Below are 27,420 nucleotides of genomic sequence, written 5' to 3'. Positions count from 1 at the left end.
ACAAGAGTTATACCCCTTGTTTTATGGCACATCTGTATACAAAATTGATGTTTCTCAAAATAAAGCTTTCCATTCTTCAAATGTTGTTAGATTTTTTCCAAATAAATTTTGTGAGTACTGCAATTTATTTTTTGGGAAAAAATCTGTTGCAATATAGCTTTGATGTTAAAAACATGATATTACCTTGTACGCTTGATAAATTAGAGTTATCTTTCATAGTTTATATAGGTGGCGCACATAATGAGGCGGCGAAAATTAAAAGCGTAAACAATCAAGGATTTCAGAGGTAGTTCGATTTACATTTTTATTCTATATGTATATACAGAAATGATTAAATATTTTGAAATGAACATAAATGTTTAAAAATAGATAGCAGTTACGTAAATTAATAAGTCTAGCATATAGTAGTATGGTCAAGAATAATTTAAATTAACCCGAGTTTCCTCTGCTTTTTAAACGTAATCTTTTGTTCTGCTAAATTTAAAGAATATTCAAAAAATAAATTATTGAATACGATAAAGTATAATTTTAAAAGAAAGTTGCTTTTATTTTCGTAGACATTTAAAGAAACTTTTGTATTTTCTCTATAAATCGAGACAAAAGCTGAAAGACAAATGGATGAAACGTAATGGAATATACAGACGAAAATAAATTTTCATTAACCTCCATCAGGTATTTATTTTTCATACTTTTTTCCGAAAGTCATACATTTTAGTTCTTTATGAGGTCTATTACATTTAGCTACATAGCTTGAATTACCCACGTAGCTTTAATATGTTTACAGCTACTCAAAGTAGGTTATTTGATCAGCTTTTTCACAAGTTTGCTTTTTATTAAAATAGAAAAAAAATCTGCAAGTATGTCACTACTAATGTCTGTACTATGGACTTTGAAAAAAAAAGCAAACCAGAGCAAAGGTACTTTAAACATTGCTTAGGGTGAGAATAATGCACTGGTCCAGTGACAATTGGATCAGGACAAGTGGATGTCGTAATCGTCTTGTCCCTAGTGACCAGTAGAATTTTTCCGTGATAATTTAAATAAACCAAAACACTTACACAAATTCAATGTTATATTGTATTTCACCAAATTTAGACTGTTAGACAGCTAGTATGTTTGTTTGCTAAAAAGATCACGCTCGTTACATATACAAATTATCCAGTCTCTTCTGACTGTAAGTTGTTGTAAAAAGAACTTTTGGTTGCATGAACAAGACTATCAGTGGAAATCAATAATAAGTAAAATGCAAACTTAATCCGAAATAAAGCAGACAGTCTTAACACTAAGTTGAAAGAATTTTCCACTTAAATTTCTTTATTTTAGTTTGTTGCATTGTTTATTGCAACAATTTATTTTTGAATGTGCTTGATAATTCCATGGAAAAACACATGGATGCATTTATCATTCCAGGAAAAGTTTGGGGTTTTTTTGGGTTTAATTTCAACAAAATGAAACAAACTGCTTTCAAACTTGATATGAGACCCAGACTCTTTATAATAACATATGAATATCATATGTACACCGGACATAATATGAATGATAAAGATATCTGAAATGTGCTTTGATCTTTTAAATTAGAATGACTTGGCTTATATAAAATCATCATGGAGACGAGTGGTTATGATTTCATACTTGCCACCTGGGACGAGTGGACACTGAAATTTCTTTCTCATCCTGAAATTGCTGCTTTTAAACATTTTGAAGCGAAAGATGAATTTACATTGTTTGAGTAACTGTGCACCACCTTGTGTGCAGTGAACCATGGATTATAAGTATAAATATTATTACTTCACATTGTGTTGAAATATTATAAACTATTATCAATTATCAAGTTTACCAGAATTGATGGTCTTTCTTATTTTATTCAAAAAGTGACTGTTTGGTCACAGATCAACTGTTGTATATATAACCCCAAAACTTAAAGAACTTTGATTGCGATTTCTCTGAAGTAGACACATCTTAGAAAGCAATTTTTTCATGCATTGTTTTCAGAACAGTTGAAGGTTGAATATTATCACTGCACCAAAGTGCAATTTTTTACATGCTGAAAAAAATCCCATTTAAGAAATAAATGTCATTTAGTAGCTAAAGCTATTTAAAGTAGCTGCATAAAGATATATAGGTAATTCAAGCTACATAGGTAAATGTAGTGTTTGTACAGGACCTGTTTATTGCTAGTATTAAAACATGCAATCTTGTTTCTTTCTCAGAATTCTTGTTTGTTTTAAAAATGAATCATAAACTTGTGTCTCGCATAATTGTGGTTCTTAAAAGTTTAGAAATTGAAATTTCATTTTACTTTGAATGTGCAACTTTAGGTATTTCTAGCTAATAGTTGACATATTAAACTTACACTTAAAATCTATTGTCTTTTCTTGACTTAAGTTAGTGATTTGTCAATTCATAATTGCTAACAGTTTACAGAATTAAATAACAAAAACATTTTAAACTTCTGTTAATAAAAAAAATCCGTAACACAGTGGAACCCACAATATAATGAGAAATGAGTATACTAAGCCTAGCTAGTATGCTGGCAGGAAAAATATATCATTGTGAAAAAAAAAAACATGTTTATCAAATTCTGATTATAGAAAAGATGGTTCAGAGCGCAAACATCATAGAAAATCTCACAGAAGATCTTCCTCAGTAAGTAAACAGATTTTGATGCTCCACACATTGGTGGCTTGATGTGTAGTACATGTACATACAAAGTTTATACATGGATTATCACTACACTTCTTTATAATTGTAATAATGAATGACTTAAGAAATTTTTAAGGAATCAGAATTGAAAATGATAAATTTTGAATTGCAGATCCTAAAGATTCCACAGTCAAAGCTGCCCTTGTCAGATCTTGATCCAAATCAGCAGGTATATTATTCTTCTTGCTTAGATTGAGTTGATTGTAAAACTTGGTGCATCCATAATTTTTACAAAGTTTTATATGTTCTGTGCTCCATTTCAGAAATCAGATATCAAGCTGTACATTTTTTAGCTCACCTCAACTAAGTTGGGGGAGCCTATGTAATACCCTCAGCTTCGGCGTCGGTGTCGGCGTCCCAGGTTAAGGTTTTTAGAGCAGTTTTCTTTTCAAGTACTTCTATGGCCTATATTAGTCAGAGATGCATGGAGGATGCTTCTAGTGTGTTTCATTGTACCAGTCAAGGTTTCAGATGCTGCAGTTTCAGCTAAAGAATGACCAGGTTAATGGTTTTGGAGCAGGTTAAAGTTTTTGGAGCAGGTCTCATTTCCAAGTAACTATAAGCCCTATATTGACCATACTTGCATGGATGATACATTTAAGGATGTGCACTACTGGAATCGCTTCGGATGCTGGATCTGACCTACATTTTCCGGATGATTGACTAGGTAAAAGTTTTTGGAGTAGATCTCATTTCCAAGTAACTATAAGCCCTATATTGACCAAACTTGCATGGATGATACATCTAAGGATGCACACTACTGGAATCGCTTCGGATGCTGGATTTGATCTATATTTTCCGGATGAGTGACCAGGTTAAAGTTTTTGGAGCAGATCTCATTTCCAAGTAACTATAAGCCCTATATTGACCAAACTTGCATGGATGATACATCTAAGGATGCACACTACTGGACTTGCTTCGGATGCTGGATCTGACCTAGATTTTCCGGATGAGTGACCAGGTTAAAGTTTTTGGAGCAGATGTCATTTCCAAGTAACTGTAAGCCCTATACTGACTAAACTTGCATGGATGATACATCTAAGGATGCACACTACTGGAATCGCTTCGGATGCTGGATCTGACTTAAATTTTCCGGATGAGTGACCAGGTTAAAGTTTTTGGAGCAGATGTCATTTCCAAGTAACTATAAACCTTATATTGACCAAACTTGCATGGATGATACATCTAAGGATTCACACTACTGGACTTACTTCGGATGCTGGATCTGACCCACATTTTCTGGATGAGTAACCAGGTTAAAGTTTTTGGAGCAGATCTCATTTCCAAGTAACTATAAGGCCTATCTGAACCAAACTTGCATGGATGATGCATCAAGGGATAAACAATCTCAAATTTGCTTCGGATGCTGGATTTGACTTACATTTTCTGGATGAGTGACTAGTTTTAAGTTTTCAGATAAGTCTATTCCCAAGTAACTGCAAGCCCTATCAGACCAAAATTGCATAAATGTTGCATCTAGGGATGCACACTCCTAGATTATTAGTTCAGTGTGGGACTTTGCCTTACTTAAAGACAACATTCGTTGAGGTGAGCTCTGTAATCTCTGATTACCTATGTTTATACATGAGTATTTACTACACTGTATTTTTTACCTGTTTGTATGTTTGTCTCTGATTTTCAATATTTTTTCAGTGCAAAGGTCAATGCATCATATTTCATGGAAGTTACCCTATTTAGAATTCATTATAATTATAAGGTTAAATATGATTTTGTCACCACATTTTATTTTATTTGCCATTGTGTACATCATGTTTGAGGACAATAATTTTCCATGTACATGTAAATCTGGTGTGGTCACTTGCCCACGTGGCTCAAAACTTGATTTTTTATTAATTTGATTTTCGATTTTACACTGATTAAATTTCTAGGATGGCTGTAAATTTCCTCCCGCCAAGAAAGCCAGGAGATCAGAGAACAGAAGAGTTAGTTTTGCGGATACTTGTCAAATCAAGTGAGCATCATTTACACATTACTTTCAAATCTATTTTGTCAATGCCTTCGAAAATCCTGGCAATTTAATTTGCAATGTCTTGGTAAAGATAAGAAATCGGCATTACTTCCAAATGACATAAGTTGACTGAAGTTGTGTTAACTTGTGCATGCTGATTTTCTAAATTGCAGAGAATTTCCAAAGGACTCTCCAGGGGCTTGGCATAATGAAAATTCAAGTGCAGGCAAGTTTAATTCATTTTAATTTTGCAATTCCCCATGTTTGTACATAAATATGGACAAGGGACATTTTAGATTTAAAAAATAAAAGCTTTAAATAAAGTTTTTCTACAATACATGTAAGAATATTTTTTTTATCTGGTACTGTACAAAATAGATGAATACCAGTATGTATAAAATGTTAACACTAATAAACATATAGAATTTACTGCTACATCATTGACAGAATTTTCTAAATTATTGTTTTGGCTGTTAATTAAATAATGTGTCCTTTTCATATTTTAGAGAATTCTCCAGATTTAGAAAAGTATGTATTCTTCTTGTGTGTGTGCATGTGTTTTCTTTGATTTTGTTGAAACCTAAAGTAATATTAATTTTCAAAGTTTAGTTTAAAGATACACCTTCACTCATACAGTACATTGTAGGATACCATGGATAAAAGGTTAAAAACATTATCAATATTAAAATCTATGACCAAAAAAAATCAAAACACTAAATTTGATTTATAATTTTCAGCACCATAGAACAGGAAAAACCAGAGATTTCAGGTATTTAACATTCATAAACAAACCTCTTATATTAACAAGTTAAAAATTAAATGCTGTCAGTGATGATGCGAATGTATGTAAATATAAAATTTATATAGACGCACAGTGTTATTACATTTCATTGATCAGTTAAACTATTAAGTTTATTTTACTGAGACATAGAAATATGAATGGGATAACCAGATACGTACATGTGAAGGTGGCAATAATTTAAATCTGTTCTCTCATGCAGTAGAGATACATGTACGTATGCCTATTCTTGTTTAAAAAAATGCACTAAATTTTTGGTTATATTTCCTTTTTATTTTCAACACACTTTCTATTTTACAGGCCTAGACAAACTTCTTACAGGTTCAATACGGCATCCAGGTTTCACTAATACAGATGAGGTAAAACTTCATGTTTTTTAGTTAGTGTATCAAGTGTTTGTTTTTTTTCTTTTTCATTTTGAATAAAAGATACTGTACATGTATTTATTGTATTTACATTTATTAATACCAGTAAAAAAAAAAAACAATTATACATGTATTAACATGTCATATTTAAAAATAATGTATACATGAAAGGAATATAAATATATACATGTACATGCATTTAATTTGATATGCTGATTTCCTTCCTAAAATGACATGAATTGTAATTTTTTTTTTCTTATCATGTTGAATGTTAGTACAAAGCATTTCTCCTCTTTGATATATTGACTTAAAATACATGTATTAGCTGACATCACTTGCAGACATTCATGAAACAAATCTCTATCTTGTTAGTTTGTATATTTGTACAATGAATTTTTTTTTATTAATCGTCATGATCATATGCATCATTCATGCAATTAAAGTATATTGTTATGTACTTCCATTGAGTTGAAGTATCGGGTTTTTATATTCTTAGGATGTACAGGAAATCCCCTTTGAGGAGGACCAGCCCCTTGGAGTCCCTGTAGATCCCATCAACCACACTCTGATCACGAACGATGAGATGGAGCTGACTGGATTAGTCGGATTATCCAATGAACCTCCGGATGACTTTGAGGAACTGAAAAGCAAGAGCAGAGTGGATCACAAATTTCTCCAAAGTCTGATTTCATCTGAAAAGAGGACAAAAAGGTAATGCTGACTGCTTCTAAAACATATTTAGGGCCAATTAATTTTTTTGTTTAGTACCTTCTGCCCATGTTCCAAGATGAAAATCAATCATTAAAGATGTCAGCATTTGTGGTTGTAAACTACAAATTTATTATGACTGCGAATGAAAAAGCTGAAGATAACTATTACATGTACTTCTAACCAAACAGTGTGGAGACCAGTATTGGTCACTGAAGAAATTAGGATAATTACATGTATGTAAATGTAAAAGATGACAAATATAATATTTAACTTTTAGTAAATCAATTTTTTAAACCAAAAATTCAAGTTTCTCACATTATGCATTTACATCTTTGCAAAACATCAGAGTTTGATGAAAGATTTTTAATAATATTCATTAAGAGATAAATCATGCACTTTCAAGAGGGAGGGAGACAATTTCCAATGAAAGCAAATTTTGAATGTTCAAACATGTATATCTTGTTATGTGAATTTCCTTTCAGCACCAGTTTACAAATAGAGACACCAGAAAAGTTGTTTCATGCCAAAGCACAGGAGGACCCTGATACATACGTTTACACAACTATGAATCGTTACAGCTGCTCTATGCAATCCACAACTCTGTCAAGTCAACTGAGTGTAGCCAAGAGAGCACCTCTAACATTGGTGCCATCCTCTCAGAAACCAGAGCTTCTTAACTCAGGAACTGCTGAAAATATGACAGCAGATTTAGCAAGTGAACTTGATGTCCTTTCTAATTTAGAGAAACCCAAAGCTACAGGATTTCTTCAGTCACTCCTAAAAAATCAGAATAAAGATAAAATTGAAAATTTACAGTCAGCTTATTCTACCTCAACTGAGTTTGAAAGAACCCAGGTCTTCACTTCTGGAGATGGCATGGATGAAACAGCAGTTCTGGACAGCACTATATGGACTGTGGAAAAAAGGGATCTGCACAGGTTAGACACATTACAGAAAAGTCATGATGTAGTGGAAAAAATTCGTGTTGAAAGCAACTCTGAAGTGACACAAGTCTTTCACGGAGGCGATGCTATGGAGGAAACAAAATTAATTTCAGGGGGAATTTGGATGGAGGAGGAGATTTACAAGCAAGGAAGAGAGAAAACTCAAATATTCAGTACAGATGGAAACATGGAAGAAACGAAAGTGCTCAAGGGAGAAATTTTGACTGGCTCAGATAGAGATGTTGAGGTGACAGTCAATAGTCAAGCAGTTGAAAAACACTTCCAGCAAGGATGGGAGGAAACAAAGATATCTGTAAAAGATGATAACATGGAAGAAACTAAAGCTCTGACTGGAGGAATTTGGACTGGCATTGAAAGAAGTGTTGGGATTACAGGTGGAAAGAGCTCATTAGAGAGTCAATTTAAGCAAGGTGGGGAGGAAACAAGAATATTTGGAAAGGGGGACAATATGGAGGAAACCAAAGCTCTGACTGGAGGAATTTGGACAGACCTTGAAAGAAGTTTTGGGAAGACAAACAGGGAAAACTCATTAGTGAGTGGTTTGAGAAAAGGGGAGGAAACAAAGATATTTGGAAAGGAGGATAGCATGGAAGAAACTAAAGCTCTGCTTGGAGAAATTTGGACTGGCTCTGAAAGTGTTGGGGTGATAGGAAGCGGAAATCCAGTTGAGAAGTGCTTTATGCAAGGTGGGGAGGAATCACAGATTTTTGGAAAGGATGACAATATGGAAGAAACTAAAGCTCTTACTGGGGGAATTTTTACTGACCCTGAAGCAATTGGTGGCAAGGCAGGCAAGGATGATTCAATCATGAATTCCTTCAAGCAAGGTGGGGAGGAAACAAAAAAAGTAGCAAAGGAGAACAACATGGAAGAAACTAAAGCTCTGACAGGAGGAATTTCCACTGCCGAGTCACAGTCCATTGAGCGGACAAAGACTGTCAACTTGATGGAAGAAACAAAAGCTCTGACAGGAAGAATTTGGACTGCCGAGTCACAGTCAATTGAGAAGACAAAGACTGTCAACTTGATGGAAGAAACAAAAGCTCTAACAGGAGGAATTTGGACTGCTGAGTCACAGTCCATTGAGAGGACAAAGACTGTGAACTTGATGGAAGAAACAAAAGCTCTGACAGGAGTAATTGAGGTCAAGGGTTCAACACAAGTGGGTAGGAAAAGAGTAAGTAGAATGGGAGAGCAGACTGAGAAGTCTGAAAAACATGTTCAAGAAGGGGAACAGCATGATGTAGCTTCCTTATGTAAGAAAGAGCATGAAAGCAAGATGTCTGAAATGGAAGAGGCTGATTCTGATAATGATTCAGAAATCAGCTTTAATTTCAAGAAAACTGAAACAGAAAATACAACAACTCTGCAAGCTCATGATGTGTTTGAAGCAAAGAGAACAGAACCTTTGGTTGAATCCTCTGTCACAGAGAAAGAATCAGAAAGATGTGACAAGGAGGTTGTCTGTGACAAAGCTGATGGAAACACTAGAACTTTGGCAGATCTGAAGAATCTCCTCAAGGACCATACTACTAAATTTGACAACATATTGATGAACCCAGTGGAGAGCTCAACAATAGCCAAGGAAAACATTAAAGCAAGCCAGAATGAGAACTTAGAGACATGTGGAGAAAATAAAACACTGATGTTCAGCAATAAAAGTGATTGGCTGGAAGAAACAAAGATGGTGACTGCCAATATCGAGATGGGGTCCAAGCAGAACAGCATATCCAAGAATAATAATTTTGACTGGCCCAGAGTTGCAGAAAACAAAACAGTTTTATTTGCTGATAAAAGTGCAGCTATGGATGAAACAAAACCAGTCACTGCTAACTTGATAAGCGACAATGAACCATTGGCCTCTGTTCCAGGGGTTGGTGCCGAAAACAAAATGGTTTCTGAGACCGTTGAAAAATTGCCAACTTTGACTGGTAGTAACAAAACACTTACATTTGATAACAACAGTGGAGCTATGGAAGAAACCAAAATAACAACAATATCGCTTTCATCCATGCAAAATAGATTAGAAGGAAAAGATAACTCAACTGTCGCTGAATTACCCAAATTAGCTGACAGTGTCATGGCAGACGGGAAATCCAATATCAATTTAACTGGGACTCAAAAGACAGATGATAAACAATTAAGTATGTAATATTTTTTTCATACCTCTGCAGTCATTTTCCTTTTACTTAGAAAATGTGTTGATTATATTTTTGGAAAGGAAAAAAAAATAGAAAACTCATGTAGATATATATTCATATACACCTGTATATAAATTTATAATGTAAGTACCAGTAGTGTTTATAAGAGTAAAACAATGGTTTTCTTGAAAGCAATTCCTATTTTCTTTTATCCTGATAATCACACAGTGACATACATGTATTTGATCATGCTTAGACTTGAAGATTTTTGTACTTTGTAGGTCTTATGATTGAAGGTAATATGGTGGGACTTCTTGAGCAGGCACCACCTGAGAATTTGTTTACAGATGCCACATTGAATTCCACTGTGACATCCTTTAGACCTGAAAGTACCTCAACCTTAGGTAAAATATTTTGAATTTATGAATTAAAATGGGACTGAAATTAAATTCATTTGTCTCTTTAAATCATCATCATGATCTAGGTAAGAAAATTATTCTATCACAGAATGATATTGCAAGCATCCTCATAAAATTTAGATTCAAAACTGTTCCACTCAAAGTTGGCCAACAATAAGGTTCAAATTGTCTCATAAAAGCACAAAGGAAAAAACGGCTACAGTATTCAAGTATCCTTATTAGGGTCGATTTAAGTTTGTTTAAGTCATGGTTAGTGGTTTGCATAATAGGTTATTTAAAAAAAAAAGTAATTGTGGCTATTACTTTACAGCTTCACCCATAGACTCCACTCAGGCTCTTCTTAATAAAGACTGTGACAACATCACCATGCCCCCTGACAATATAACAGCTGTAGAAGAGTCCCTCATTTCCCAATTATCCATCAACAAGACTGCAGTGGAATGTGACATCACTCAGGTATGACATAAATATCTTGAAAAAGGTTAATTTCAAAGCAGTATTTTTTCCACACGTTTTCCCTGTTTCCCAAGCATAACCAAAAGAAAATAAAAACCAAGTAACTTCATCTCTTTCTTGGGTACTTAAACATTATTTCAAATTCAAACGTGGGTTTGTATGAGAAATAAAACTGTGCCTTTATTATTTATGACACAGGATGATATCTGGATGGGCCCAACGACAGCCTTGTCTCTATGTAATTATCTCCAGGTCGTCAAGCCGTCTTGTCTCAAAGCTTCCAAACTTTATGAACTACGCAGAACTAGATGCAGCTTAGTTCAGGAGGAGGTAACTCTGTTCAGCGTTTATGCATTTATTGCATGCATTTATTGCCTATGAGCTTGCAGCTTTTGAACAAAATCCTTTTTTGAACGTATATTTTCTGAAGTTCTTGTTGCATATTTAATCATGCTTCTTTTTTCTCATCAGGAAATACCTTGTGATGACCTCAAGAGTAAAGTTTTGGCTGATTTAACAGTGAAGTCCCATATTGAAGCTCAGATGGAGATGAATGCTCAGATGATGGCAGAAGTTGACAAGTATGAAATATTAAATTACGGAGAGTGAATTTTTTATGAAAATTTTCTTTTAGTAGCAGTGAAACATACATGTACATGTATGTGTTTTTGTGTTAGAGTGCAAGCATGGTATTTTCATAAAGGTAGCAATTGTTTGACAATCTTTCATACAGCACTCTTTTGTATCTTGTTTAATACTGTAAAACACTTTTTATTTGCAAGAATTTTATTTTCCCATAATTGAGCAAGACTCTCTTAAATTTGTATTATTGAACATTTTATACAACAAAAACTAAGTTTTATAAGGGCCCCGCTCTGCGGGCACCCTATAGTAATCAGTCTGTCCATCCGTCTAGCTGTCCTTCCATCCATCTGTCTGTGCGAGATCTCTTGTCCGGAGCATATCTTCTCTCTCCTTGGCCCAGTCTGGCTCATACTTCACCCACAGAGTGTGTTTGGTAAAGGGTGTGCAGTGACCTTGAACCATGTTTCTAGGTCTAAGGTTAAGGTCATAGCAGAATTATATGAAAAATCCTTGTCCGGAGCATATCTTCTCTCCCCTTGGTCCAATGTGGCTCATACTCACAGAGTGCCACTGGTCAATGGATGTGCAGTGACCTTGAACGAAGTTTCTAGGTCAAGGGTCAAGGTCAAAAATAGTCTCTATGTTTAAATTTTTGTCTGGAGCATATTTTCTCTCTCCTTGGCCCAATCTGGCTCATACTTCACCCACAGAATGCCTTTGGGTAAAGGGTTTGCAGTGACCTTGAACCATGTTTCTAGGTCTGAGGTGAATGTCATAGCAGAATTATATGAAAAATCCTTGTCTGGAGCATATCTTCTCTCCCCTTGGTCCAGTGTGGCTCATACTTCACTCACAGAATGCCACTGCTCAATGGATGTGCAGTGACCTTGAATGAAGTTGCTAGGTCAAAGGTCAAGGTCAAAAATAGCCTCTCTGTTTAAGTTCTTGTCTGGAGCATGTTTTCTCTCTCTCCTTGGCCCAATCTGGCTCATACTTCAGCCACAGAGTGCCTTTGGGTAAAGGGTGTGCAGTGACCTTGAACCATGTTTCTAGGTCTAAGGTTAAGGTCATAGCAGAATTATATGAAAAATCCTTGTCTGGAGCATATCTTCTCTCCTCTTGATCCAATGTGGCTCATGCTTCACTCACAGATTGTCACTGATCAAAGGATGTGCAGTGACCTTGTACGAAGTTTCTAGGTCAAGTTCAAAAATAGGCTACCTTACATTTTCATGTTCATTGCTGAAAGCGGGGCTCTTTGAGATGGCCACCATCTCAATGATATCTAGTTAAAATTTCTTCTCGCTTTTAAATACTAAATAACTATCTTGTGAAAATAAGGTATCGCAAAAAAATGGTGGTCTACAGTAAGTAACAATTTGCATGTCATATATACACATTGTAGGAATACTAAACCTCACTTATTATCAGAATAACTTATTATAGTATGTCCCCAAGTTTTTAAAAAAAAAAAAAATTGCATTGGTCGACAATTGTTATTATGGATAATTGAGGAAAGAAATTTCATTTGAACATGAATGTACAATAAATGTCATGTTGGTATGGAAACTTTTATTATACCCCCGCTCTGAAGGAGAGGGGGGTATACTGTTTTACCCTTGTGTGTCTGTCTGTCTGTCTGTCCGTGTGTCCGTGAGTCTGTCCGTAACATTTTCGTCGCAGTTTTCTCAGCAACTACTAATCACAGATGCTTGAAATTTTAGCACAATCTTTGTTTAGGCATGCCATATGGTCGGATTAATTTTTGTTCAAATCTGATGTCAACTTCCTGTTAATCCGTGTGTCTGTCCGTACCATACATAACAAATTTTGGTCACAGTTTTCTCAGCAACTACTCAGTGCAAATGCTTGAAATTTTAGCACAATCTTTGTTGAGGCACGCCATATGGTCGGATGCATTTTTGTTTGAATCCGATGTCAACTTCCTGTTTATCAGTGTGTCTGTCCGTACCAAATTTCCTTTGCATATTTCTCAGCAACTACTCATCACAGATGCTTGAAATTTTAGCACAATCTTTGTTTAGGCTTGCTAAATGGTGGGATTTATTTTTATATGAATTAGGTATCAACTTCCTGTTTATCCGTGCATCTGTCCATAACAAATTTTTCGTCGCAGTTTTCTTAGCAACTACTGATCACAGATGCTTGAAGTTTTAGCACATTCTTTGTTTAGGCATGCCATATGGTGGGATTCATTTTTAGCTCACCTGAGCTGAAAGCTCAAGTGAGCTTTTCTGATCACATTTTGTCTGTAGTCCGTCTGTCTGTAAACTTTTCAAATTTTCGACTTCTTCTCCAGAACCACTGGGCCAATTTCAACCAAACTTGCCACAAAGCATCCTTGGGTGAAGGGGATTTAAGTTTGTTCAAATGAAGGGCCATGCCCTCTTTCAAGGGGAGATAATTAAGAATTAGTGAAAAATGAATAGCATCTTTAAAAAATCTTCTTCTCAAGAACCACAGGGCCAGGAAAGATGAAACTCATACGGAAGCATCCCCAGGTAGTGTAGATTCAAGTTTGTTCAAATCATGACCCCAGGGGGTAGGGCGGGGCCACAATGGAGGATCGAAAGTTTTACATAAGAACATATAGAAAAAAATTTCTTCTGAAAAACAGAAAAGCTATGTTAGTCTTACTGATATGGAAGCATCCTCAGGTAATGTAGATTCAAGCTTGTTCAAATGATAACCCCTGAGATAGGGAGGAGCTACAATGGGGGATCAAATTTTTACAAAGAAATAAATGGGAAAATTCTTTTAAAATCTTCTCAAGTACAACAAATTTATTTGTTATATTGACATGGAAGCATCATCAGGTAGTTTAAAATTCAAGCCCCCCCCCCCCCCCCCCCCCCCCCCCCATTCATTACTGAACTGATTTGTGCCTTAGTCTAGCCAATGTGCTCAGGTGAGCGATATGGCCCATGGGCCTCTTGTTGTTTAAATCTGACGTCACTTTCCTGTTTATCCGTGCATCTGTCTGTACCAAATTTCCGTCACAGTTTTCTCAGCAACTACTCAGCAAGATGCTTGAAATTTTAGCACAATCTTTGTTTAGGCATGCCAAATGGTGGGATTCATTTTTGTATGAATTTGATGTCAACATGAGAGGGTAACTGTATATTCACATCAGAGCAGGGGTATTACTAGTGAGCTTTAGCTCACAGACTTCTTGTTTAAGATTGATTTTTGTTGAGAACTTGAGGATAGAAATGCTGAATGTGTAAAATACATGTAATAACCTTACAGGAAGAAAGTAGAAATTGAGAAGTTGGAGGAGAAATGGTTGACAGAACCACCAGAGATATTTCACTATGCTCAGACCTGCAGTCCAGCTCAGGTATATATGTACAAAATCAGTGTATTGTAAATGTGGGAGAGATATATATGTGTACTTACTTGCTGTCCTAAGACATATGTGTATTAAACTATTGATTCAAGTACATATATACAAGATTTTGTTGCATTTTCTGATTTGTGTAAGATTTGATGTATCCAAGAAAAGGTAGGTAAGAAACCCTTTATGGCCTCCCTTTTGGGATGACTCTCAGAATAAAAAAAATATTCATAATCAAACACCTTTTATTTTGCATGCATTAAATTATAAGTCAAATGAATTTATACACAAATTTACTGGAATCGTACATTTTCTTCATTCATTTAATTTCAGTATTGTAGTATTTTCAAAGAGCAAGCTGGCCAATTGGCCAGTCTTATGTACTGCATGCACTAGTGATGAAAACATCTCATGTTTGAAAATAAAAGCTAGGCTCACTTGAGCTATTTTTTTTCCAAATCTGATCTCAAATCTTATGAAAAGTGGAGATTTTATAAAAAATGCTCCAATTCTTTTGACATCTTTGATTGTTTTAAATCAATATCAATGCTAGTTTTGATGGAGGTGTCATTTTATTGCTTAAAAAAACAGCTGAAACTGATTTGATTTTTATTTGAAATTAGGGACCAAATTTTGCCCTTACCTTACCAAGTTCTTTGTTTTGGATCTGCTTAATATTTGTTGTTCTTGTACTGAAAATTGTGCTAATATCATTTCACAGAAAGTAGAATTAAGGGAGAAAATGGTAGCAATGAGTAATGTGTGTACCAGGCTTGGAAAAATTGAATGGAAAAAGGCATCAGTACAAGCAGCTGCTTTAGAGTTACAGAAAATTCAGGTCAGTGTGCTACAGTAGATTATTCAATGGATCATATGTGAAGAATTACTGAAAAATGGAACATCTGTGAATTAGAAGCAAGAATTCCGCGTGGGATTGATTTCTGTGATAGCCAAATTATATAAATTTTGAAAACTGAATAAAATGTGTTTAAAGGTGTTGATATGTCGGGGGATATTTATGAGAAAGCATTCTTATTGTGCATTTAGCGTAAATTACCCCCACACTTAAATTTCCATGTCTACAGTAATCTACAGTAATTTTTAGTAAAGTTTACTCTGCTCAATTTAGGAAATATCAAAATATATTCAAACCATATGACTGATATTTTCATACATTTATATCAAAAGTTAAAAGTGAAATGACACTATTTTCTCCTCTTTCTTCCAAACAGGAAGGCAACAGAAAGCTTAATTTAGAAGTGGGAGAAATCCTTCAGATGGCCACAGATGCTATGCAAAACATAGAACTTGTAAATCAAGGTAAAAGAAAACAAGAGAAGGAGACTACATATTGATTTATAAATTTTTGCAAAGAAATTCCAATGCACAGTCTACCTATCCATCTATAATTCTTCAACATGTGTAGCTATGTACTGTAGGTGAATATGTTTGCTTGAAGACATGGAATAAATGAGTACTGTGTATAGAAAGAGGTTTAATTTTGTTACGTCATGGATCTTTGTTTTGAGTAAGGCTAAATTAAGAGTTTTAAAGATTGCCATAGTACAAATAGAAAGGGATGCAGGTTCTTGTACCTTTTGCACTACATAAAACTACACTGTAATTTACATTTACATGGCTTATATTGCTAGCTACAGGTACATTTTAATGATTTATAGATGACACATGTACATTTTTGCAAAAGTTTGTCTTCCATTTCTTTTTATATTATTGCAGAGTTGGAAAAGATGGATGAAGAAATATTAGAAATGAAGCAAACTCCTGTACCATCAGAGCAGGAAATCCAGGAGTATTTGGCAAAAAAGGCCTATATAGAGAAGAAACAAGCAGGTAAGTTTCCTAGTGCATGGTGCTTCCAATTGGCATACATGTACAACTTACAATGTCTCAGATCTTTAAGAAGTTAATGAAGGTATGGAAATTTTTAAGTCAGTGGTGATTCCAAGGTTTAACTGCTTTAAGATTTTTAAAAAGTGAAAACTGAAATTCTTGAAAATGTTCTTTGTAGAAAAAATGGTAATAAAAAGTATATGTAGTAGTTGATGGAATGCTGATTGTGTAAACAAATGAATACAATTTTATTTTTGATGTGCACTTTGGCTTTAACCATATTATTGGCCATAAGGCCAGATAATAAATGTATGTACTGTATATACAGTGTATCTGTATGTACACTGTATATGGTATGTACCGTATATTATATCAGATGGGTAGGTGTACATGTTTGAACCGCTTTTGTGTTCTGTTTACAGAGTGTTTGATTTAATTAAGTTTTGGTAACTTTTCTTTTGACAGATTTAACAAACATGAAAAATGAAGATATAAGTATGGCTGAGTAAGTTTATATAATAAGCTCTGCTAATTCAGACTTGTACATGTGTGTGTTTGAGTGTGTGAGATTTCTGGACTATTATTCTTGAAGTGCTGAAATTATTAATTGATCTGTGAGATTTTAATCAATCACTACCTTTTTTCTTTAGGGTGATGTAACAGTTTCAGCTGATGTAAAAATATCTCTTAAGTTTAAGGCCCTTAGAAAATTCTGAAAAATCCCCCAAAAATATGACATGAGAGAACACACAATATTATTGTTTTACATGTAATTTCCAAACTTTATAAATATTTCTGTATGTTGAAACTTTCTTTTAATGTATTTGACCAGTAGATATAGCAGGGTGCCAGTTTTGATCAACTTAGGGCTGATTTTCAGTGGTTCATGTATTTTGGTCAGATAGCCTTTGGGTAGTTCTATTCTAGAAAATATGGTAGTACCTTTGGAAAGGTTTATAAAGAACAGATTATTTTAGCAAAGTTTGGGCTTACAGCAGGCTTACCCTGGGATGTGGGAGAAAAAAACCCTGATTAACTTTTTAAAATTTTATAGCCAAGCATTACATATACCGTAGCTTCCATTGTGAGAGATTTATGGAAAACATTTCACACCCGCTATACAAATTTATGCATGTTTTATCAGAGAATCCATTTTTCCCCAGGACTAATAGAAGGCTGTCTGAGGAACATGCAGCTCTGGCTGAGAAGTTGTCATCAGATGTCAGACAGGAGTCACAGAAAGACAACATGCAGGAACTTCAAAACCAAACACAGAAAATACGCAATGAAATTCAGCTTTTATATGGGTCTGTTTTCAAAATAGAAATTCTTTATTTCAGTTTTTTAAGGGAATTTATTAAAGGAATTTGTGAATATAAACGCAAAGGACTATATTCTGTGATGACCAATATTTGCCCCCAAAATCAAACTTTGATGAAAAAATGTATACCCCCGGTAATTAATAATGTTATAAACCAGGGGGATATTGGCAGACGTCAAAGCATTACCTTTTTCCATCAGTCATGACGTCATATGTTAGATATGAAGTCAAGAAGACAATGTAAATTCAAAATTTTAATGATTTTAAGAGGAAAATTGTAATTTACTTCGATATTCTGATTAAAAGTCAATGAGCCTAGGTCTACTACAGCTCGATCTTTTGATACATTGTATATTGTGTAGAATGATATATGTAATACCAATGAAATTAGTGAATATCATACTGGAGCAGACTTGCACTCTTGAAATTTTATGGTCAAACTAGAACAAATTTTGTCCTTTTTCTTAATAGAAAATCCAAACAGTTTGTGATGTTAAAGAAACAAGAATTTCTGATAATCTACTTTTAATCTAAAATATTTTTTGTTAATTCAGATTGTTTATACAGTTTTGTACATTTTCTAGAGATTTTCAACATTTGACTTTTATGGGAGCAAAGAATATGCTTTTACCATATAAATTTCTTCAACAGGTTTACATGCATTTAATGTACACTTTTTCTTATGGGCTTTAAAGGATTTACTGTGTCATTTCATCTGGTTTGTGTCATAAGAATATATTTAAAACTTAAAAAAAAAAACAACAAAAAATTTTATTTTGATGTATTGATATTGCAGAATGAGTGGATGGTATTTTGAAGAGTCTAGTTTCAGAACTGGTCATAAAACTTTTATGTTCAGCAGAAGGAAATTAAGACTAGAAATAAATCATGAAGAGGAAAGGATATCATCCATAGAAATGATGGCTTGTGACAAAGGTATAGGAAGCAGATATGAATTAAAAAATTAAGGGAATTCTCATGGAAATCATGATATTTGTTGCTATTATACATGCACATGAATTTCTTCTAATGAAATGCTGTTTATTGCTGTTACAGTAAAACTTGTCTAAACTGGACACCACTGGTTCCAAAAAACAAACAGATTAGACAAGTTTTACTGTATTTGAAGGAAAAGTGGGTATCGTTAAACGAATGTTGTGATACTTGTATTGTTTTTCGCAGGGTTATATTTTTATGAGGTTTGTACCGCTTCTTTCAATGTTACACCTAATATTTGTTTACCATCACATATTGTTTGCAGATGTTCAGTGTAGGAGAGAACAATTTTGTTTACGTTTAGCTGAAGAGGCTGTAAATGGGGTGTACTTAAAACAAAAGTACTCTAAACTAAATGGTCTTCCTCAGGTATGTTTTCAAACGAATTTCATACCATTTTCTCAAATGTAATTCAGTCTTACAGTCATTTTTCAGAATTAATATACAATTTCATAAAATGAATTTAACGGAAATTAAAGATTCCATGTGTTAATTTCTTTTGTTTGAAACAAAATATTCTATGAATTTAAAACACTTTTTTTTAATTTATGGGGTTTCTGTAACAGTATGAAACAGTGTTCTATAAAAAAAAATGTTTTTTTTTTTAACAGATATTGCATGAGGTTGGAACTTTGGTATTACAAATGAATGCCCTGCATAATGATTTAATGTTCTTGGAAATGGACCACTACATAGCATACAAATATCCCAGGTAATCAATTTTCCCATACAGTCCAGCAATGGACACAAATACCTTAGGTAACTCACCTCATCTCCCTTCCTCACAGACCTGCAAATAATCTTTCCATGTTTTTCTATGTCTTTACATGTACAGGACAATTCAAACATAAAAATTATGAAGACAATTTGTAGAAAAAATTGTTTTCAATGAAAATGGTTACACTGAAAACCTCTTTGTAATGAAAAATGACAGTGAAGTTTATTCAAAGTGAGATATTTGACTGTGAACCAAAATGAAATATTTATATTACACAATAGTTTTCCCTGGAAACTCTCCTCTAACTACATGTATTTCACATTTCATGTGTAAATGAGACTAGATATGGTGTAGGTGATAAATGTTATGAGAAAAATAAATTATGAAGTGGTAAAAAATACATGGAGATACTCTATGTGATTTTTGGCATTTCATGGTACCATAAATTGCAGTTTTTCAGAATGTGCCACCACACAATGTTCAGTTTGTAAGCATGTGTGTGTGATTCATGTCATTGTGAGATGGGGAGAATTAAAATTATTCAAGTCATGCATTTAACTAAGAAAGAATTTTTTGCTATGATTGTTTTTGTTTGTAGGTCAATCAGTTCAATACTTTTTGCTTTCAGTAATTTAAAATTCTTAATTCCTCCTTACATTTTGTTGATACATGTACAGAATTTTCTGTATAGAAGTCTAAACTTTTTAAAAGTACTACCAGGTATATGTACACTTTGTGTTACAGAATACACTTAGAAGTTTGGTCTCCCAGGAAGAGATGTGTGAGTGTCTCGTTCCACTTCCAGTTTGTAGAGAGCTCTCTGATTTGGAGCATTGAACCCTCGTTGGATGTTGAGTTTGGAATTGTTAGGTAAATGTGTTTATATTTACTGGGAAGTACACGTATACTGACATGGGTCTTCTGGAAGAATTCCTGGATCCACCCATGTGTGCATGTATCAAGAGGTACTTGTCAATGCAACATGTGAAAAAAAATGAAACAATTATAAATCCTCCATACTGACATGCTGTGCTACATAGAAATTTTTGCCTTTTAGGCTATCTAAAAAAGGTTTTGTCCTTCAAATAGGCTTCGTAAAAATGCATCCCATATCAAGTCAAATAAAAAGTGAAATCAAATGAAAATGCAAACCAAATTGACACTATTTCTGCTGAATAGAAATATTTTTATACCCCTGCTCCGAAGGAAAGTGGGGGGTATACTGTTTTACCCTTGTGTGTCTGTCTGTCCAGCTGTCTAGTTGTCTGTCTGTCCGTCTGTGTGTCTGTCCATAACAAATTTTGGTCACAGTTTTCTCAGCAACTACTCATCGCAGATGCTTGAAATTTTACCACACTCTTTGTTTAGGCATGCCATATGTTGGGATTCATTTTCGTACGAATCCGATGTCAACTTCCTGTTTATCCGTGAGTCTGTCCGTTCCATACATAACAAATTTTGGTCGCAGTTTTCTCAGCAACTTCTCATCACAGATGCTTGAAATTTTAGCACACTCTTTGTTAAGGCATGCCATATGTTGGGATTCATTTTTGTACGACTCCGATGTTAACTTCCTGTTTATTCGTGCGTCTGTCCGTACCAAACATAACAAATTTTGGTTGCAGTTTTCTCAGCAACTACTCATCGCAGATGCTTGAAATTTTAGCAAACTCTTTGTTTAGGCATGCCATATGGTCGGATTCATTTTTGTATGAATCCGATGTCAACTTCCTGTTTATCCGTGGGTCTGTCTGTACCATACATAACAAAATTTGGTCGCAGTTTTCTCAGCAACTACTCATCGCAGTTGCTTGAAACTTTAGCACACTCCTTGTTTAGGCATGCCATATGTTGGGATTCATTTTTGTACGAATCTGATGTCAACTTCCTGTTTATCCGTGTGTCTGTCCGTACCATACATAACAAATTTTGATCGCAGTTTTCTCAGCAACTTCTCATCACAGATGCTTGAAATTTTAGCACACCCTTTGTTTAAGCATGCTATATGTTGGGATTCATTTTTGTATGAGTCCAATGTCCACTTCCTGATTATCACTGTGTCTGTCCATAACTGAACTTTATATTCACATCAGAGCGGGGGTATTATTAGTGAGCATTGGCTCACAGACTTCTTGTTAAAAATCTTAATATTGTGAAGCTTGAATCATGATTTTTCGGTTTTGTACACACAAGTAGGGAATCTTGTTTTTTTTTTCTAATTAATTTTTTTTTTCAGGAATGATGCAGCGTTATCACAGATCAAACAAGTGGAACCAGGAGACTCCTACCTCAACAGAATGTGTGCTGCCATTGATCTCGACTCTCTTCCTGAGGACACTAGCAATAAATGCCCAGTGTGTGGTTTACATATGCTTCAGTGTTAACATCCATTAACTGAGTGACAGTTTTTAGATGTTGCAGATTTTTAGTAGTGTATTTATTTGAACCATGAGCCATATTTTCAGATTTGTGGACTGTCATCTTTTACATGGCAGAGAACTGGTCTGATATATTCTTAGAAGAATGAAAAGTCTATAAACTTAGATTTTCAATGACTCATCTCAATTTTTGTGATTTGCATGATTAAGACAGCTTTTTATTTTATTTTTAGCTCACCTGATGCAAAAGCTGAAGTGAGCTATCAATAGTATTGACTTGTGACTGCAGATTCATAAACCAAGGTTAATTGAATACTCTTTTTATTCAAGTACACTATATTGCATCTGAGAAAAATAAAACATAATTTTATACCATTTTTTGTATTTTACCTACATGTACATGGTTTTATTACAGGAAAAATTATATTTACAAAATAGAGAGAGAGAGAGAGCACTTGCTTAAATATAAATGAAATTATACATACTTTGGGAAAAAAAATCTATTACTTGTAATAAAAATCATTTATCATTAAATGCCTAGCAGAGTTAGCTTCATGAAAGGTACTTCACTCATGGGACATAAGTATTAGAAGTAATTCAAACCAAAATCTGATTCTCATATGTACTGTGGAATCATTAGAAATCATGGTGGCTCAATATTCATGGAAAATTCGTGGATATCCCTCATCCATGAATTAACATCTACCACAAATTAAGAAACTTGGGCTTCAGAGTCATCTTTCCTTTTGTACAAACGTGTGAACACACGGAATTATGTCCACATGGACCTGAAGACTATGCAATCCATAAATAAATAGATTTTTCCAAAATTGGCCACCATAAATTTTATTGATTCCACACTGTGTGTGTATATATACAGTTGAACTTCGGTATCTTGAACATGGATATATACCATAGATATGTCGAAGTGATTGAGAAGTCCTAACCATGTATTTCTTAAGTATTATATATATATATATATATATATATATATATATATATATATATATATATATATATATATATATATATATATATATATATATATATATATATATATATAACCGGGTATATATATGAAATCAGAAATTCCATGTCTTTTCTAAACCCTCAGTTTAAACATGTACAGTTGAACTTCAGTATCTCAAACACTTATATCTCGAATACCATGGATATGTCGAAGCGATTTGGAAGTCCAAACTACTCATTTTTTAAGTATTTTACTCCCAATATCTCAAATCCTCGGATATTTCAAAGTTTTTTCTCGGTCCCATTGAGTTCGAGGTAGCGAGGTTTGACTGTACATGTATTTACTGGCTGTTTTAGGAAATGCATTTTACACTTTTTAGCTCACCTGAGCTGAAAGCTCAAGTGAGCTTTTCTGATCACATTTTGTCTGTAGTCCGTCTGTCTGTCCATCTGTCTGTAAACTTTTCGCATTTTCGACTTCTTCTCCAGAACCATCTTCACTAGCCAAGGGTTTCTGATCCGCTACTCTCCTCATAATCCATAGGCCTATGGTGCTGTCAAAAGTTGGACCTTTTTTCTCGAGTTGTGATTGGAGTTGATATAGATCGACCAATCAGCAACTGTTTTTTGTAAATGACGATATCTGCGTTTGGGATATATCTTGACTCTTTAGTCTTGGAAATGAAAAACAAACTAAACAAGGATCCGTAAGATAACATATCATTCTATAAATAGTTATGGTGTCATCCAATCTTAAGTTGAAGTGCAAATAATGTGACCTGGAACCTATATTACATATGTAGATTTGCACCCTAAATAACAAGTAAACATCACATCACCTTCTTAATAATTCTCTAAAAACTATCATGTTAAAATTTGCTTTTTATTTCTATCGATAACGCAATCTGTGCGTGTGTGGTAAGATTCGAGATCATGTGAGGTAAACATCCCGTCTTTTGACAGCACCATATGCCAAGGGTTTGTGAGGAGAGTAGCAGATCAGAAACCCTTGGCTAGCGAAGATGCTCCAGAACCACTGGGCCAATTTCAACCAAACTTGCCACAAAGCATCCTTGGGTGAAGGGGATTTAGATTTGTTCAAATGAAGGACCACACCCTCTTTCAAGGGGAGATAATTCAGAAATAGTGAAAATTTGGTGGCATGTTTTAAAAATCTTCTCAAGAACATCTTCGCTAGCCAAGGGTTTTCGGTCCACTCCACTCCCCATAATGGGGAGCGGAGTGAACCGAAACCCTTGGCTAGCTAAGATGTCTCAAGAACAACTGGGCCAAAAAAGTTGAAACTTATTGGAAACCTTCTTTACATAGGATAGTTTCAAGTTTGTTCAAATCATGACCCCCGGGGGTAGGTTGGGGCCACAATGGGGGGGGGGGGTTTAAATAGGAATATTTAGGGAAAAAATCTTTCAAAATCTTCTCAAGAAAAGCAAAGCCATGATTAGCCATATTGATGTGGAAGCATCCTCAGGTAGTGTAGATTCAGATTTGTTCAAATCATGGCCTCTGAGGGGTAGGGTGGGGCCACAATGGAGGATCAAAGTTTTTCATAGGAATATATTGGAAAAAAATCTTTCAAAATCTTCTCAAGAACAGCAAAGCCTTGGTTAGTCATATTGATATGGAAGCATTCTCAAGTAATGTAGATTCAATTTTGTTCAAATAAAGACCACCGGGGGTAGGGTGTGCCACAATGGGGGATCAACGTTTTACATAGATTTATATTAAAGAAAAATCTTTCAAAATCTTCTCAAGAAAGCAAAGCCCTGTCTAGTCATATTGATATGGAAGCATCCTCAGGTAGTGTAAAATTCAAGCCCCCCCCCCCCCTCCTCTGTAAACTTTTCAATGCTGAAGTGATTTGTGTTTTCCTAGCCAATGTGCTCAGGTGAGTGATGTGGCCCATGGGCCTCTTGTCTACTTGACTATTACCCTTATGAAAAGCAAGATGACTAAATATATGATTAAAATATTAGTGTATAAATATGTATGCTTTTAAAACAACACATTTTACTTTACTACTAAGCTGACATTTGTCATACACTGATTTCCGATTCGTGGCATGACTTGTTGCAATGTCTGTTTAAAATTCGATTTTTTAAAATTTTTTTCTTTATTTTTTTTTTTTTTTTGCAATTGAAGTTTGTCAGACTTATCATTTTAATACCAAGTGTAGAGCTCTTTGGTGTAAAACCTCCTCCTCATCAACCATTTTAAATGGAAACTGAGTCTGTTCAAAACAATGGATGTACAAATTATCAAACAGTACTCACTGAGTATAAGTGGGTAAGGTAAACATTGGATTTACTGTACACCATATTTTATGATTCATAGTTAAAATTATCTCACCAAAAACGCAGTCAGTAAATATGTGTAAAAAGGATTGAAAAATTCAGTAAATACATTCTAACTGATATTAATATACCTATTTCCAAAGCAGAATAGAAATTTCATATACAGTAAACTTCGGTATCTCGACCACTTATACCTCGAATACCATGGATTTGTCGAAGTGATTTGGAAGTCTCAACCCCTTTTTCTTCAAGTATTTTACCCTGGATATCTTGAATCCTTGGATATCTCGAAGTTTTTTCTCAGTCCTTTGAGTTCGAGATAACGAGGTTTGACTGTAATTCAGGAAATACATGAAATTCATGTTTACACATATTTACTGTAACATATATCATTACAGCTGTATGTATCATGATTTAGTTTTACCTATGTACCCAGATTTCTTGAAAACGAACAAAAAATGGAGGAGTAGTGTTTCTGAAAAAAAAGTAACTTTATCATGTCTACATCTGAATGAAGTTTTATTGAAATTCGACCGAAACTGTAGGAGGAATAGCATTTTGAGAAATCATTTATGACAAAACATAATAATAGACAGACACCTTATAAAAGCAAAATCACTTTCATCTGTGACCAGTACAATTGAGGAAAAAACTGTATTGTAAAACATAAAATCACTGAGACTTTTTTTTTTATGGAAAACTCTGTTAATTAAAGAGGCTGGGGGGTTGTGGCCATTTTTAGACTATATTGATCTCCTTTAGAAGAAGAGCTCCATATGAAGATATAGAAAATGATCAAATTTTAAAACTAAAATTTTTGAAATTTTTCTTTGCCAAATGATAGTGGACAGCTTAAGATATCATATCTAAAAAATTAAGTTAAATCTGGTGGTTAATTTGTGGTTAATTTGTTGACTCCCCAGCCTCCTTAATATGTTATTTTTTTTGTCTTTTATTATTGTTTAAAAATCAAACCAATACTGATTACATTACAGAAAACACCTTTAAAGGTGATTCTTGATTCATTGCTGGTGGTATGATTTTTTTACTGACGTAAAATTATATCACTCCATATACACGAATATTTTTCCATTTATTTTTGTCATTTTATCAAGGCTAAAGAATTATAAAACGGCATAATCAATTATATTATACTTTCATGTAAATTAGTTGAATCTGATTCGACGAGAAACATTTGTTAAAAAACACTAATACCCGCTGAATAATGAAGCCACGCCCTCCAGCATAGCAACAGTCAACATTGCTTGACGACGGGTGTTATTCCAAAAAAATATTGACTGAGCAGAATTTATGCGCGCGGTTCAATGTAATATGTATTTGTATAAAACATTCAGTATAATATAATAAATACTGCATGTAGTTGAGTGTAACATTGAAAATTTTCACACCTCGAAAACTATTGTCAACCTCGGCTGCGCCTCGGTTGACAATGGTTTTCTTGGGGTGAAAATTTTCAATGTTACACTCAACTACATGCAGTATTTATATAATAGATGTACTCTAGTACATACAAATGTATTTCTAGTTATTCACTAATATTATACATTTATTGCATGATAGTGAGGGAAATATGAAGATTTATTCAGCCAAGAAATATCATATTCCCCGAGGGCTTCGCCCGAGGGGAATATGATATTTCTTGGCTGAATAAATCTTCATGTTTCCCGAACATTCATGCAATGAATTGTTTATTATACCGAAACAAGCAAAAACTTTGAAATAAACATAAACTTTCAAATTCTGCACCGCTCTCAAATTCACTTTCATTTTTAACGTAAAGTTACTGAAACCCTTTGACACATCACTAATCATCAATTTTGTGACGTAAACCAGGCTATTGTGACGTCTACTACTCTCGGGAGTTTTCTTTCAACGAACGATAACTATTGCGGGAAAATGCACTAGGTATCCGAGGGGGAATATGATGAAAAGCATGCCGACGACCGTGAAATATGAAGTTTTATGGCCCGGTCACGTGATAATCTAGAACCAATCAGATAACGCGTTGTGTAGAATAATTATAATGAGGTATATAGAGGATATTCAATGTTTTGTAGATGAATATGGAATTTATTTCACGAGTGGGACAGGATTTTTTGATATTTTCACGAGTGCGAAGCACGAGTGAAAATATCAAAAAATCCTGTCTCATGAGTGAAATAAATTCCATATTCATCTACAAAACATTGAATTTTCTGTTTATTACATTTTCTTTGATTTTCCCTTTGCCTCTGTCTTTTCTTAACACAGTGGTTATAGGCTTGACGTCATAGTTGAGCGGTTGAAACGTCATAGCTTAGAAGTTGTGTGATTGAAAACATTACATAGCATGGATTTTAGCAATATATTTGGGAAGAAATTTGCAGTTTTAGCTCTATCAAGA

The 27,420-nt window shown here is 34.3% G+C and overlaps 1 protein-coding gene across 1 annotated transcript; it reads left to right on the top strand.

Moving 5' to 3' along the window:
• Window positions 1–593: 593 nt before the first annotated feature.
• On the top strand, window positions 594–21,939 carry LOC133197079 (uncharacterized). The gene is made up of 25 exons (XM_061332919.1): window positions 594–672; window positions 2,592–2,646; window positions 2,816–2,872; window positions 4,593–4,675; window positions 4,846–4,898; window positions 5,179–5,200; window positions 5,410–5,441; window positions 5,772–5,830; window positions 6,342–6,547; window positions 7,030–9,656; window positions 9,935–10,057; window positions 10,383–10,528; window positions 10,727–10,858; window positions 11,000–11,109; window positions 14,384–14,474; window positions 15,193–15,309; window positions 15,704–15,791; window positions 16,209–16,322; window positions 16,788–16,827; window positions 17,486–17,629; window positions 18,440–18,579; window positions 18,905–19,008; window positions 19,251–19,351; window positions 20,102–20,227; window positions 21,594–21,939. Exons 1-25 carry the CDS (start codon window positions 629–631, stop codon window positions 21,739–21,741), a joined length of 4,962 nt encoding a protein of 1,653 aa, XP_061188903.1. The 5' UTR covers window positions 594–628; the 3' UTR covers window positions 21,742–21,939.
• Window positions 21,940–27,420: the final 5,481 nt, after the last annotated feature.

Source organism: Saccostrea echinata, unplaced genomic scaffold, assembly GCF_033153115.1.
Source record: "Saccostrea echinata isolate AGI-Se365-2 ecotype Australia unplaced genomic scaffold, CSIRO_AGI_Sech_v1 ptg000030l, whole genome shotgun sequence".
Lineage (NCBI taxonomy): Eukaryota > Metazoa > Mollusca > Bivalvia > Ostreida > Ostreidae > Saccostrea > Saccostrea echinata.
The sequence above is the reverse complement of the archived record's forward strand: the minus strand, read 5'-3'. Positions and strand labels throughout refer to the sequence as shown.

Bases quoted from the DNA above. Each gene is read 5' to 3' on its own strand.
- LOC133197079 (XM_061332919.1), top strand. From the start codon at position 629: ATGGAATATACAGACGAAAATAAATTTTCATTAACCTCCATCAG. The intron at 16,828-17,485 runs GTAAGTTTATAT...ATTTTTCCCCAG, and splicing joins GAAGATATAAGTATGGCTGA to GACTAATAGAAGGCTGTCTG. The intron at 20,228-21,593 runs GTAAATGTGTTT...TTTTTTTTTCAG, and splicing joins GTTGAGTTTGGAATTGTTAG to GAATGATGCAGCGTTATCAC.